Source organism: Oryctolagus cuniculus, chromosome 9 (assembly GCF_964237555.1).
Source record: "Oryctolagus cuniculus chromosome 9, mOryCun1.1, whole genome shotgun sequence".
In the NCBI taxonomy this organism is placed as follows: domain Eukaryota; kingdom Metazoa; phylum Chordata; class Mammalia; order Lagomorpha; family Leporidae; genus Oryctolagus; species Oryctolagus cuniculus.
The window spans coordinates 102,407,147-102,421,952 of record NC_091440.1 but is presented as its reverse complement, the minus strand read 5'-3'; the positions used below and the strand labels follow the sequence as shown (position 1 = coordinate 102,421,952).

The 14,806-nt window shown below is 56.2% G+C and overlaps 1 protein-coding gene across 2 annotated transcripts in view; it reads left to right on the top strand.

The window, feature by feature from the left end:
* Positions 1-14,080, top strand: part of CLSTN3 (calsyntenin 3) — a 31,939-nt gene extending 17,859 nt beyond the window's left edge. For both annotated transcript variants that reach the window (XM_008259773.4, XM_002712751.5), the window contains exons 13-18: positions 3,149-3,375; positions 3,684-3,854; positions 6,067-6,212; positions 6,428-6,563; positions 12,673-12,875; positions 13,086-14,080. In XM_008259773.4, the coding sequence (XP_008257995.2) occupies positions 3,149-3,375; positions 3,684-3,854; positions 6,067-6,212; positions 6,428-6,563; positions 12,673-12,875; positions 13,086-13,229 (1,027 nt within the window). In that variant the 3' untranslated portion in view covers positions 13,230-14,080. The remainder of the gene's footprint in view (positions 1-3,148; positions 3,376-3,683; positions 3,855-6,066; positions 6,213-6,427; positions 6,564-12,672; positions 12,876-13,085) is intronic.
* Positions 14,081-14,806: the final 726 nt, after the last annotated feature.

Here is a 14,806-nt window from a genome sequence, read left to right as displayed (position 1 = left end):
CCTGCAGTCCCACCCCAGCCTGGTGCTGCACACTGCTGGCACCGCAGTTCTGGGTCCCTCGCTCCTACAGCTCCACTAGGCATTGGCCTTTTGGGAACTCCCTGTGCTGGAAGACTCTGAACCCACGATTCCACTCAGCATTGCCCTAGTGGGAAGGCTCTAGGTGGTGACTCTGGCCCAGGCTGTCTTTGAAATCCTTTGAAACACAGGTGCAGGAGCCAAGCTCCCCCAGCTCTTGCATGTGCACCTGCAGAATCAGCACCAAGGCTTACCGCTTGTGCCCTTTGGAGCCATGACCCAAGTCACACCTGGGCTCATTTGAGTCCTGGCCAACTGGTGCTGCCTGGAGTGTGCAGAGCAGACACCGAGGCAGGCCAGCGGGGAATGCTGGCTTTTCTGGGTGTCCTGGGCTGCTCTCTTGGGGCTCCTCAAAGCTCTCTGGGGCTCTGCAAGCATTCTCCATTGTCTCTGAGTAGATAGCACTGCCTTCCTTCTACCAGTCCCTCCACCAGAGGGTGCTTGGCCACACTTCTGTGAGCTTTTTCACTCTTTTCCTGGGCGGGGCTGAGACTCCTGTGAATCCCTAAGCTGTGTTTCCCTGTTAATTATAGATTTCATCTTTAAGTCAATTTTTCTTTTACTCTGCTGTATATGATTCACAGCCTCTTCATTCCCTCAACAGTTTGCTTAGGAATTTCTTCTGCCAGATATTCTAGTTCATTGCTCTTAAGTTCTTCCTGCCACAAAGCCTTTTGGCATGGGTGTGATTCAGCCACGTTCTTTGCCAGTTTATAACAAGGTTGGCCATTCCACCAGTTTCCAATAAGGTGCTGCTCGTTTCTGTCTTTGACCTCATCTGAATGGCATTTACCACCCACCTTTTTTTCTTTCTTTTTAAAAATATTTATTTAACTTATATTCTGTATAAATTATTTATGTAAATTATAAATAAATTTATATTTTATTTATATAAATTATAGTTATATATGCATTTATATAAATTATGGAGTTATAAGTCATACAGAGTTATGGGGTAGGGGGAGAGAAACAAAGTAGGGGAGTAGAAAGAGAGATCTTCCATTTGCTGGTTCAGTCCCCAGATAGCTGCAATGGTGGGTCAGGGTTGGGCCAGGCTGGAGCCAGGAGCCAGGAGCCAGGAACTTCATCTGGGTCTCCCATGTGGGTGGCAAGGGCTGAAGGAGTTGGGCCATTGTCTGCTGCTTTCCCAGGTGCATTAGCAGGGAGCTGGAGCAGCCGGGCTTGAACCGGTGCTCCTATGGGATGCTGGCTTTGCAGGCAGCAGCTTAATCCACTGCACCACAGCGCCTGTCCCGAAGATCTGTGTTTCTACGCATAGTCGGCTCCTGAGCGCTGAGCAGTTTCTGAGTTCTGTACTTTCCCGCGGCCCCCTCCTCTGCTGAAGCCTCCCCAGAATGGCCCTCGATGCCCTATTCAGGGCCTGTGCCTCAACCCTGCTCCAGCCTCTACCCCTTCCAGTTGCAAAGCTGCTTCCGTGTGTGTAGGTTTCTCTTACGGTGGTGTCCCCACTGCTGTGGTTCCAGTGTTCTGCCCTGTTTGTTTTGTGTTGCTGCAACAGAGCACCTGAGACTGGATTCATGTATCAAGGGCAGAGACTTAGTGCTTAGAGTTCTGCAGGGTGGGAAGTCCCAGACTGAGGGCCAGCATGTGGCAAGTGCCCTTGCTGCTGCATCCCCCCATGGCAGACAGGCAGAGAGGGAAAGCCACAGTCCCTTTGTAATCAGCGTTCCTGAAGGGGGAGCCCTCGCGACCTAAACACCTCCCATTAGGCCCTGTTGCCTTGGAGATTCAATTTTCAGCACTTGCTTTTTGGGAGACACATTCAAACCATAGCAGGGGGGTGCCTTCCACATAAGTAGATTTTTCTGATGTAAACTGGGCTTCAAACGGTGGCTGTGGTTTAGAGACAAGCTCAGTGGACTTGCAGTAAGAGCGGGCTGAAGCCTAGACCCTGGTGTGTCGTCCTTTTGTGGCCCAAATGCTTGATCTGGTCTCTTTTTCCTCCTCTGGGACTTGGACATATGGTTGTAATGAGATGACCTGGGCAGAATACTTTGTACCAGCAAGTGCCATGTGACCGAGAGGTGTTGGTATTGGCAAAGGATAGGACTAGAAGTGACCCTGGGAGCGCAGCTCCTGAGCATGTGTGCTGGTGGTTGGCTTGGCTTGGCTGTGTTCTCTGGGGAGGGTTTGTCCTGGCACCAGCTCAGTCAGGTCCCCCGGGACAGTGGATCTAGGTCCAAGGTGGTCTGATTATCTCAACTACCCGAGCTTGTTTCTCTGATACACAAGGGAATAGAAGACACACCAAGGACGAGGAAGCACGTCTTTCAAGAGTTCTCCCATCCCACCTACTTTTATTGTTGCATATTTGGGGGGCTATGTCTGCCAGATATTATACTGAACTCATTTTTTAAAAAGATTTATTTATTTGAAATTCAGAGTGACATAGAGAGAGAAGGAGAATCAGAGAGAGAGAGAGAGAGAGAGAGAGAGAGAGAGAGAAAGAGATCTTCCATCTGCTGGTTTACTCCCCAATTGGCCACAACAGCTGGAGCTGAGCTGATCCAAAGCCAGGATCCAGGAACTTCTTCCAGGTCTCCCATGTGGGTGCAGGGCCCAAGGATTTGGGCCATCTTTTACTGCCCTCCCAGGCCACAGCAGAGAGCTGGATTGGAAGTGGAGCAGCCGGGACTCAAATGGGTGCCCATATGGGATGCCGGCACTGCAGGCGGCAGCTTTACCTGCTACACCACAGCCCCGGCCCCCTGAACTCATTTTTTAAAACCCGAGTGTATATATTTGTTTCTGCCAGTTCAGGGCTTAATTTCTCATGCAAATAGAATTTGATACATGTTGTGTAGTCCTGGGGTGAGCCTTGATGCTGGGTCCACCCCTGCAGATTGGGGTTGCCTGGCCTTCTCTTCCTGACCTTGTCCTGCAGTGGCATTACCACGGGGAAGGGGGGGCACAGATACTACCACCTTTCCTTCGCTCACCCTCCCTCACAGGGAGTGGTGTGTCGTGGAGGGAGGCCCGCAGGGATGAAGGCAGAAGGCGGGTTTAAGGGAGGGTGTTACCAGCTGCCTCTGTCTGCCTTCCTTCCTAGGTGCTTCAGTGAAGAATCTTGCGTGTCCATCCCCGAGGTGGAGGGCTACGTGGTGGTCCTGCAGCCCGACGCCCCCCAGATCCTGCTGAGTGGCACCACTCACTTCGCTCGCCCAGCTGCGGACTTCGAGGGACCCGAGGGGGTCCCTTTGTTCCCTGATCTTCAAATCACTTGCTCCATTTCTCACCAGGTGGAGGCCAAAAAGGATGAAAGTTGGCAGGGCACAGGTGAGGATGAGTGAGGACGACTCCAGGGCGTGACGTCATCCGAAGAAGGGGCCAAGGTCTGGAACCAGAACGAGGGAGAACAGCTGGGGCTGGAGGTGGAGACTGGCCTCACTCTGTGTGTGCAGGGCGGGAGAGCCAGTGGGAGGTCTGTGCATGAAAGGAACCAGTCACGCAATGATGTGCTTGCTAATGCTGCCAACGTCCCTTAAGGAATGACCCTAGGAGGGGAGGAAAAGTGGCCAGCAGGTGGCGGCCGGGTCTCGGTGGGCCCAGCTCTGACCCAGACCCTGTCTCTCTCCCGACCCCAGTGACAGACACGCGGATGTCGGATGAGATCGTGCACAACCTGGACGGCTGTGAAGTGTCCCTGGTGGGGGATGACCTGGACCCCGAGCGCGAAAGCCTGCTCTTGGACGTGGCATCCTTGCAGCAGCGAGGGCTGGAGCTCACCAACACGTCTGCCTACCTCACCATCGCTGGTCCGTGGCGCCCCAGAGCCTGTCTTCCTTTCTCGCATGTGCCCCTCCCCCGATTAAGCTCTGCAGAACTCAGAACCTGCAGGCCCAGGGGTGTGGCCAAGCACATCTGGTACCTTCCCAGCTTGCAGATTGCCTGCTGGGGTGTAGGCAGGGCCTGGCTCTCCTCCGCTGCTGGCTGCCTTCCGTTTCCCTTCTCATCCCTCTCATCCCTTGGCTCAGTGTCCTATCACTGCGCATCATCTCCCTCTTGCATCTCACTCATCTCAGGCAGACAACACAGCGTTAAGGGACCTGCTCATGTCTCTCTCCTTTTAAATCTTTCTTTATTTATTTGGAAGGCAGAGAGAGAGAGAGAGAGACAGAGGGAGAGAGCTCCCACCTGCTGGTTTACTCCCGAAATGGTCCCAATAGTCAGGGCAGGGCCAGGCTGAAGCCAGGAGCCAGGAGCTTCTTCACGGTCTCCCATGAGGGTGGCTGGCTGGAGCCCAAGCTCCTGGGCCATCCTCCACCGCTTTTCCCAGGCCAGTATCAGAGAGCTGGATCAAGAGGGGAGTAGTTGGGATACAAGCCAGAGCCAGCACCCGTATGGGATGCCGGCGACGCAGGCAGCTGCTTTACCCACTACCCCACAACGTGCCTGTGATACTTACAATGCTTATTGGGGTTTTTTGATCCTCCCTTTTGGGAACACAAGTTATTTAAAAATATTGTTGGGGGCCGGCGCCGCGGCTCACTTGGCTAATCGTCCGCCTGTGGCGCCGGTAACCCCGGGTTCTAGTCCCGGTTGGGGCGCCGGGTTCTGTTCCCGTTGCTCCTCTTCCAGTCCAGCTCTCTGCTGTGGCCCGGGAAGGCAGTGGAGGATGGCCCAAGTGCTTGGGCCCTGCACCCGCATGGGAGACCAGGAGGAAACACCTGGCTCCTGGCTTCAGATTGGCACAGTGTGCCGGCCGTAGCGGCCATTTGGGGGGGTGAACTAACGGAAGGAAGACCTTTCTCTCTGTCTCTCTCTCACTAACTCTGCCTGTCAAAAAAAATATATTGTTAGGGATTCAACTTGGAAAGAAAAAATTCATACCCCTCCTCTCTTAAGGAATATTTATTAACATTGATTGATTGGTTTATATTATTCAAAAGATAGAGACACAGGGGAAGAAAGAGAGAGAGAGAGAGAGAAGCAGAGATCTTCCATCCACCAGGACTGGGCCAGGCTGGAGCCAGGAGCCTAGAACTCAGTCTGGGTCTCCCAAGTGTGTGTGGCAGGGACCCAAGCACTCTTGCTTCCCAGAGTGTGCAAGAGCAGGAAGCTGGACTGGAAGCCCAGTAGCTGGGACTTGAGCCAGGCGCTCTGATAAAGGATTCCTGTGTCCCGAATGGTAATTTAACCCCACACCCAATGCCTGCTCCTTGTGAGCTATTTGAAAAGCCATTATCTTATTTTTTTAAGGTTTATTTATTTGAATGGCAGAGAGACAAGAGAGAGAGGGAGAGACAGATAGAGATGCAAAGAGAGCTGTCTTCCATCCTCTGATTCACTCCCCAAATGGCTGTAAGAGCTAGGGCTGGGACAGGCTGAAGCCAAAGCCTAGAACTCCATCTGGGTCTCCCACATGGGTGCAGGGGCTTAAGGACTTGGGCCATCTTTTCCTGGGAGAGGGACCCACCTTCTTGAGCATCGCCTGCTACCTCCCAGGGTCCACATTAGCAGGAAACTGGACTTAGAGGAGGAGCCAGGACTTGAACCAGGCACTCTGATGTGGGATGCAGGTGTCCTGAGCAGCATCTTAACCATGGTGCCAAGCGCCTGCCTCCAGTGCTCATGTCTCAGTGCAGAGTAGAGAGTGAGGGTTGGGTGGCTCCCAGAGGAAGCCGTCCTCCCAGAGGGGAAATGGGAGGAGATGGGTGTGAGTGTTCCCTCCTCTCCCCAGCCCCTGCCAGGGCCTCACCAAAGCTCTAGCTCCCCACCCCGCTGCTTCCCGCCAGTCTGGCAGAATGTCTTTCTTTCCATTTCTGCCTACAAGTCGCAAAGCTATTAGAGGGCTGAGCAGGACCCAGAAGCTCACCCTCCATCCCAGTCCATCAGTGAGCAGCAGGCCTTGCGGGGAGCTAGGATCACGTCCCCACTGCGGGATGGGGCTGTCCCATTCTACGGCTTGGTCGGCTGGGGGAGCCGGGGAAAGAGGGTCCCTGCGCTGAGCCACCTCCCCCTCCCCAGGGGTGGAGAGCATCACTGTGTACGAGGAGATCCTGCGGCAGGCCCGGTACCGGCTGCGACACGGAGCTGCCCTCTACGCCAGGAAGTTCCGGCTTTCCTGCTCCGAGATGAACGGCCGCTACTCCAGCAATGAGTTCATCGTGGAGGTACGTGGACAGCCTCTCTCCTTCGTGGTTACCCATCCTTGGAGAGGTGCAGGGGGCCTGATAGCTGCTGGGCAGATGGAAGACCCCGTGACCTGGCACTAGGGGGAGGACAGGAGGCCACGCGGGCAGGAGTTACAGGAGGAGCTGGGCTCCAGAGGGGTGAGGCGTGGCCGGGGGAGAGGCGGATGTGTCCACGGAGCCCTCCCTCTGTCCAGGTCAACGTCCTGCACAGCATGAACCGTGTTGCCCACCCCAGCCACGTGCTCAGCTCCCAGCAGTTCCTGCACCGTGGTCACCAGCCTCCCCCTGAGATGGCTGGACACAGCCTGGCCAGCTCCCACCGGAACTCCAGTAAGTAAGGCTGGGTGGGCCAGACAGGAAGGGAAGGTGGCAGGTGAGGGGCCTGGGTGCAGGTCCTCCCCTCCTTTGCTCGCCCCGCCCCTACCCCAGGATGGAATTACTCAGGGCGGGGCCTTGTGGTTTGTGATCTCCAGCTCGGCTAGCTACCCAGCCCATATCACTATGACATGTGTAGTTATGTGCCGTCTGCAGAGGGTATTTCTATAACAAAATATGCAAAGTGTTCTCTCCAGGGCGAAGCAGCTGTGTTCCCTGGCCATGCTTCTTTATTCAGTGCTGCCATTTTATTTAGTTAGCTTTTAAATTGCATTTTTAAAAAAAAGATTTATTTTATTTATTTGAAAGCCAGAGTGACAGAGGGAGGGAGAGACAGAGGAAGAACAAAAGAGAGAGAGTGAGAGATCTTCTGTCCACTGGTTCACTCCCCAAATGGTCACAACAGCCAGTGCTGGGTTGGGCTGAAGCTGGGATGCTGGAACTTCACCCGGGTCTCCCATTTGGGCAGCAGGTGCCCATGCACTTGGGCCATCTTCTGCTGCTTTCCCAGGTACGGTACCAGGAGGCTGGGTTGGAAGTGGAGCAGCTGGGACTCGAACCATTGCTCCAATATAGGATGCTAGTGTTGTAGGCAGCGGCTTAACCTGTTATGCCACAATGTTGGCTCTGCAATTTTAATTTTTCTCAATTGACAATTGCTTAATTGTAGCAAAATTGGAAAATGCAAGTATAAGAAGGAAAAAAAAAAAAAAAAAAAAAAAAAAAAAGAAGAAGGAAATTCAGCCATGATTCCAGAGGAGAGCACAGTTACTATGGTATATGTTCCTCTCATTTTTCTATGCTTATTTTTTTTCTGTTTACAAAGTTGGAATCAAACTGTTTTAGAACCTGCTGTTTACACTTGGCATTATAAAACAAATCCCGCACATTATTAAAAACTGCCAAGTGATGTTGATGTTGTTGAAGGTGATTTTTGGACTCCCTTTACAGAGGGTTTTTTTTTTTTTTTTTTTGGACAGGCAGAGTTAGACAGTGAGACAGAGAGAGACAGAGAGAAAGGTCTTCCTTCTGTTGGTTCACCCCATAAATGGCCCCTACGGCCGGCATGCTGCGCTGATCCGAAGGCAGGAGCCAGGTGCTTCCTCCTGGTCTCCCACGCGGGTGCAGGCGCCCAAGCAGTTGGGCCATCCTCCACTGCATTCCCGGGCCACAGCAGAGAGCTGGACTGGAAGAGGAGCAACCAGGACAGAATCCGGCACCCCAACCGGGACTAGAACCCGGGGTTACCGGCGCCACAGGCGGAGGATTAGCCAAGTGAGCCACGGCACCGGCCCTACAGAATTGTTTTTGAAGCCAACTTATGCGGCATTAATTTTTGTAACTTTTTAGACACACGTTCCTTTTGGCTCAGTTCAGTATTACCCAACTTCCTCATCCACTTTTGTAAGACTTGGCTCTGGATATCATTTTAAGTTCAAAAACATCAAGCCCATTCTCAAAGCCTGTGCATTTGTCACGATTGGAAAAAGCCAAAAGCTTGTGTCACAATTCCCTGAGTTCCGTGAGTGCTTTTTTGGAAGAAGTTCATGGCCACCAAACGCTGCTGTGAAAACATGGCCCCAGTTCTTGCAAGTAATGGTCATAAAAACTAACCCCATGAGCTCTTGTGTGCCAGGCACGGTTCAAACCCCAGGGTTTACACACAACAGATGAAATAGGCCCTGGAATTAGCCCCTGTGAATGCAAGGGAGTGGAGGCACAGAGAGGTCAAGTACCCTCCCCAAGATCACACAGCTGGAAAGAGCTGCTGCCAGGACTCAGATCCAGGCAGCCTATGCCAGAGCCTGCACCCTCACGTTGGTCCTCTGTGTCCTCTATGTTGGCTGACTTCTAAATTTTTAAGTTGGTCTGTCTTCATTTTAAAAAATGATTTATTTATTTATTTGAGAGGTAGAGTTACAGACAGAGAGAGGAAGAGACAGAGAGAGAGGTCTTCCATCCGCTGGTTCACTCTTCACTCCCATAGATGGACACAATGGCTGGAGCTGAGCTGATCTGAAGTCAGGATCCTGGAGCTTCCTCCAGGTCTCCCACGTGGGTGCAGGGGCCCAAGCACTTGGGCCATCTTCTACTGCTTTCCCAGGCCATAGCAGAGAGCTGGATTGGATGTGGAGCAGCCGGGACTAGAACTGGTGCCCATATGGGATGCTGGCACTGAAGGCTGGGGCTTTAACCTACTGCACCACAGCGTCGGCCCCTGCCAGTCAGATGAGACTCCTGGTGGATCCAGATGCTGCTGGGCCTGCTCAGTCCAATTTTTTTTTTGGTTTGAGGCTCCAGGTGATGAAGTCCTTGTTCTAACTGCCCCAGAGCTTCCTCCCCTCAGTGTCCGCTGCCCCCTGCCCCGAGTGGTGGTAGGTGATGCCTCCACCGCCACCACCCACTGTCCTCCCTTCGCCTCCCCGCAGTGAGGCCCGGCTTCCCCCGAGACGTGAACAGACAGCAGCAGCCTGCCTTTGCGCCTTCCTCCCTTTGGGCTTGAGTAGGCGCAAAGGCCACGGGTTTCCTGAGGGCACTGGAGATGAACATCACCTGGGCACTGACTCCTCAAGGTGTCCCGCCCTTTCGCCTCCTACCTCTCAGAGTCGTGTTGCAGAGCAGGGTTTCACAATATCGCACTACTCTGAGCGTGCAGAAGTATAAGGACGCAGTCTGCGTCAGCAGGTCTGAGGCTCATGGCTCCGCGCTCCCGAGTGCACCAGCAACCAAACACTGGTGTGAGTTAAGACAGCCAGGGTTTCCCGGTACGCGTAGTGGTAGAGCCTGGATATGGCTGGCTGCAAGGGATTTGGGATGGGTATGACAGAGAATGAGAATTTGGGAGTGGGGGTATGTGGGTGGCAAGGGGTATTTATGTTGAGGGAGAATAAGATTGTCTGAGAAGGAAGAGACGAGATGACCAAGATATTATGTATCTCATCAACCCAAACTTCGATGCAGACACAATCACCAGGAAGCCTTCCTAAGCTCTTGGTGTCTGAGTGCCACCCACCCCAATGGAATCAGACTGGGGTGGGAGCAGGCATCACGGTGTGATCTCAGTGGGCACCAGTGCTTCCTGCTTTGTTTCCTACAATTACCTGAAGCTTTGCAGAAAGACATCAAAGCGGGGCCGGCGCTGTGGCGTAGTGGGTAAAGCCACCACCGCCTGCAGTGTTGGTGTCCCATGTGGGTGCCAGTTCCAGCCCTGGATGTTCCTCTTCTGGTCCAGCTCCCTGCTAATGTGCCTGGGAAAGCAGCAGAAGATGGCCCCAGTCCTTGGGCCCCTGCACCCACATGGGAGACCCAGAAGAAGCTTGGGGCTCCTGCTTTGGATCGTCTTGGCTCTGGCTGTTGCAGCCGTTTGGGGAGTGAACCATGGGTTGGAAGATCTCTCTCTTTCTGTCCCTCTGTCCCATCTGCTGGTTCACTCCCCAAATGGTCACAATGGCCAGAGCTGGGCCGATCTGAAGCCAGGAGCCAGGAGCTTCTTCTGGGTCTCCCACGTGGGTGCAGGGGCCTAAGCACTTGGGCCATCTTCTGCTGCTTTCCCAGGCACATTAGCAGGGAACTGGATCGGAAGAGGAGCAGCCAGGACTGGAACCGGTGCCCATGTGGGATGCCAGCACCGCAGGCGGCAGCTTTACCCACTATGCCATAGTGCCGAGGGTGGGCCAGAATTTTGACTTTGAGCCTCCTGGTAGCTGAAGCAAAGGAAACTAAAGCAGTTATGGAAGTCCTGTGATAGGAGCCAGCTGGTCTTTCAAGAGAAGCCCTGGGACCAAGTGCAGAAGTGTCTGCTGGCACTACGTGGGGCTGTGGCCAGTGCCTGTGACAGCATCCTAACAATCTTGTGGGCCACTCGCTAAGATTCCCCCTGAGCACTGGCTGCAGAACACTCAGGCCAGAATTAACTGCCGAGCCCAACACAGACAGGTTCATTGCTCTGCTTCATCTCTTGATTATTTTTATTTATTGCCAATTAAAAAACCCTCCCAACCCTCTTTGGCCTCCTGGCTCATCTTAAACTAATCTGCCAGAGCTGTTGGTCTGTGGATGGCGTCTGCCTTTCGTTTTTCTTGTGGCCACTTCTTTTTCCTGGCAGTCAACCTGTCATTTCCTTCACCAGGCCAGGGGCTCAAAGGGGCAAATGCATTTCATTAAGGCACAAACCAGAGACTGGCTCCTTAGCGCTGTACCTGGAGAGCGGGGCGCGGGGTATGCCTGCTTGTAGAACCTGGGCTTAGCCAGAGGGGCAGGCAGTGGGGGGAGTCGCCCTCCCGTGGGTCATGTCCAGCGCCTCGGAGACTGGGAGGGATCTGTCCCCTTCTCCCGCCTTCTCCTGTCCCCAGGCAGTTGAGAAATGCTGGTGCTACTGGGCCCATCTTGGCTTCAGAGCCAGTGCCCAGGGATCCTACCCGCCCTGCTCCCACAGAGTCCACTCTGATTGGCTAGTGGCCCCCCGTGGGCTGTGGATCAGGTCAGGATGTGGACCAGCTTGGCAGAGAGCTGCCAGAGGGCTGTTTCAGGGAGTGTGCAGCGGGCAGGCCTGCCCGGGCAGGGCGCTCTCCACACACCTGCTTGACCTTGGAACGTGCGGCAGTGTGAGTGTGCTGGCTGTGGTGAGAAGGGGTCTTCAGCAGGGTGCAGGGGGCTCCCGTGCTGTCTGTTTCTCTCTTGGCATGTGTGTCTCAGGCTGGAGGTAAATTTGGGTCTGGGCTGGAACTGTGTGCGTGTGTTGCTCTCTGAGTGTGTGTGGTGGGGGGCACGTACACATGGACTAGTGCCTCAGCACCAGCACTGCCCACTTGCACATACCAGCGACGGGCAGGGCTGTGCCCTCATGTGGGGTGCAGTGACCCAGCTGCCTGCGAGGGCCCTGGGCCTGGGTGTGCTTGTGTGGGGTCACCTGCTATCCCTGGGGCTGTGGGCTCTCTCGCTTTGCTTCCTCTGGCCTCTCCGAGTGCTGTATGTGTGCGTGCAGATGGGCAGGGCTGGGCTCACGGCTGCTTGCTCTGCGGCCCTCACTGCCCACGTCTGCGGTGTTTATGTCCTCCTTCAGGGCCTTGCCTGGGCTGCTCAGCTGGTGGGGAGCTGGGTGAGTCTGCACCTAAGGCTCTTCTGTGCCTTGCTGGAGACCCTCAGACGCATTCCTTTCCGACCACCGTGTGAGCAGGTTGCCTGGGGGCTGGTGCGTGCAGTCATGTGGGCTGGCGGAGGCCTGGGGCAGGTGTGGGGTGTGGCCACCTGTGTCCAGCTGTGCACCCGCACGCTCTTCCTGGGCACATGCCTGTGCCTGCACACCTGCCTTGCCGCCGTCAGCTCTAAGATCCATGTGAGAGTGCACACCCCTCTCCGTTTCTCCCTGCGTTTCGGGGCCTGTGCGCCCCTGACTCTGGGCCTGAAAGTGAGGCTGCCAGACTGGAGGCAGGGGAGGGCCCAGAGGGAGGAGCCAGAGCCACCCCAGGGGGCGACTTGGGAGGAGCAGAAGCCCCGGAAGCCCAGGCGCCCCAAGCCCACCAGGAGAAGGCAGGTGTCACCGAGCAGGCCAGGTGGTAAGTGAGCGGAGGCTGCTCCTTGCCCCTCGGGCCTGCCCCAGCCTTGAGGGCCAGCACCTTCTTCCTGCAGCCAGGCCGGCCTTGGAGTCTGTGTCTCCTGGAACACCAGGCAGTTCCTCCCTGGTGGCTGCCCTGCTCCTGTTCCTGCCCCTGCTGGGCCCTGGACACCTCTTTCCTAGCCCGAGCGGTCCTTGGGGAGGGCACAGGCTGACTGACACGGCAAGCCCAGTCCTTGTCCTCTGTGGGCGGAGATACGTGCCATGGCAGCAGCGCTGGGCTGGGAGGCTCCCTCCACCCCGCTTGGCCCCTGCATCATCTTTCTGTTCTCCCTGCCCTGCTCCGTGGGCTGTTTCCTTTCCAGCTTTTCAGCCCACTCCCCTCTTCTGGGCCCCTGTGGACGCCGTGCCCTCTTACTCTGGGAGAGTGCCCCCTCCCCATCCTCCCTGAGTGCCAGTTTCCCCGGGAGAGCCTGGCCCTGCTCTGCTCAGTGCCCGCTGTCCCCACAGTGGTCCCAAGCGCTGCGACCCTCATCATCGTGGTGTGCGTCGGCTTCTTGGTGCTCATGGTCGTCCTGGGCCTTGTCCGCATCCACTCCCTTCACCGCCGCGTGTCAGGGACTGGTGGGTCCCCGGGCGCCTCCAGTGACCCCAAGGACCCCGACCTCTTCTGGGATGACTCCGCCCTGACCATCATCGTGAACCCCATGGAGGTGAGTGCCCTGGGGAACTGCACAGGCCCTGCAGAGATTTAAGCAAGGCCGGCCTCAGTCTCGTGGCTGGGCTGCAGGGAGCAGGGAGGAGAAAGCTCAGCCTGGGGGTGGGGGTGGACAGTGGGGAGGGATTTGCGGCCCATGCCGGGGTGGCCCTAAAGGAGAGGGCGTGGTGTGTGGGCGCCGATGCCCTGCTTTCTGGTGCCACAGTCCTACCAGAGTCGCCAGGCCGGTGTGGCAGGGGCTGCCGGCGGCGGCCAGCAGGAGGACGAGGACAGCAGTGACTCGGAGGCAGCCGACTCGCCCAGCAGCGACGAGAGACGCATCATTGAGAGCCCCCCGCACCGCTACTGAGGCCCACACCCGTCCCCAGACACAGAGAGAGCTACGCCTGGGGGAGGCAGACCCCCTGGACAAGGGAGCGGGGCGTTCTGAGACAGAGGGACCCGGAGGCTGCCAGCTGTGCAGGTGGAGCCTGCACAGATCCCCGCGGGGCCCCCTACACCGCCTACCCCACCCCAGCCCACCTCCTGCCCTGGCCTCTGGGTCCCCTTTCCCCTGTGGCTGCCAGGGCAGGCTGCACTGGAGAGATGGCTGGAGACCTCTTCTGCACGGCGACCCCGTGCCGCGGCCGCTGTCCCCTTGGCTCACCTGTGTCTCTGGGCCCATCCCAGTCCTGCCACGCACTGTCTTGGGGGTGGCACGGTCTTGGGGGTGACAGTAGCTGTGGCTGGGGCCAGGGTGGGATGGCAGCAATCCCTCTGGGTCCCCTTCTCTAATCTCTCCTGTCCCCTGGAGCCTCCCTGGGCTCCCTCACTTCTCCGAGAGTCCCCCTCGCTCTCCTTCCATTTCCGTCTGGGGATCCCTGCTTCTCCTCTCCCCCACTTCCCTTCCCTTTTTGCCCTCTTTCCTGTCCTGCCTTCACAGTCCTGAGCCCCTACAGCCTCCTCGCTTCCTCTGTGACCCGGCTGTGGCTGGGTTGTGGGGGTGGCCGAGGAGAGGGGCCTCGTGTGTATTATATATAATGTATATTTTTTCAATGTTGTCGTGAGCGCAGCTCCTGTGTTCCTGCGTGCAGCTCACAGCCTTGTGTGTGCGTGTGTGTGTGTGGCATTGTCATGTCCTGGGGTGGAGGTAGGGGGATGGGTGTGTGGGGGAGGGGACACACCCTGGGATTTTCAAATAAAACAACCAGAAAAAAGCTCCATGAGTTGTCTCCTGTCTGCTGATCCTGAGTGGGTGCGGGTGGCAGGGGACATTCAGGCCTCTGGGCAGGACTGGGAGGAGGGGACAAGAGTGGTTGTCTTTGGTGCCCTGCCCAGGTAAACCTCAGGACCGCAGGCCCCTGGGACAATCAGTTGGGGGCACAGGGCCCCACTGCCTTCTTCCTTTGAGAAACCCGTGGAAAAAAAATATGCAATGCAGGGAGTGCTCTGGGTGTCTGGGCAGATGCCCAGTGCTTTGTGGCATTCATCGCCAGCCCCTCCCATTGGACCTGGAGCACTGCCCCTGGGGCCCAAGGGCTACCAGCGTCCTGTTCATAACAAAAGGACTGGCGGTTGCCCCATGGCTGGCTGACCTCCGTCAGCATCCTCGGCGCTCAGGCCTGGGGGACTTCTGCTTTGTCCACGTGTCATAGCTGCAGAGACGGAGCCCTCCCCACGCTTTCCCAGCAGCCAGGTCGCCCTTCCGCAGCCTTGTGTGCTGTGGTTCGGTGGCCCAGGTCTGCCGTGGCTCTGGGGGTTGCAGGGCAGTAAGCGGAAGGGGTTGTTTCAGAAGCGTGAGCTGCGAGGGGGAGCATCCTCCTCTGGTGCTGTCCCCGCCCCAGGAAGTGTCAAGCTTATTTACTTTTTATTTCATTTTATTTGGAAGGCAGAGAGATAGGGGAGAGAGCTTCCATCCACTGGTTCACTTCTCAAGTGCCAACCACC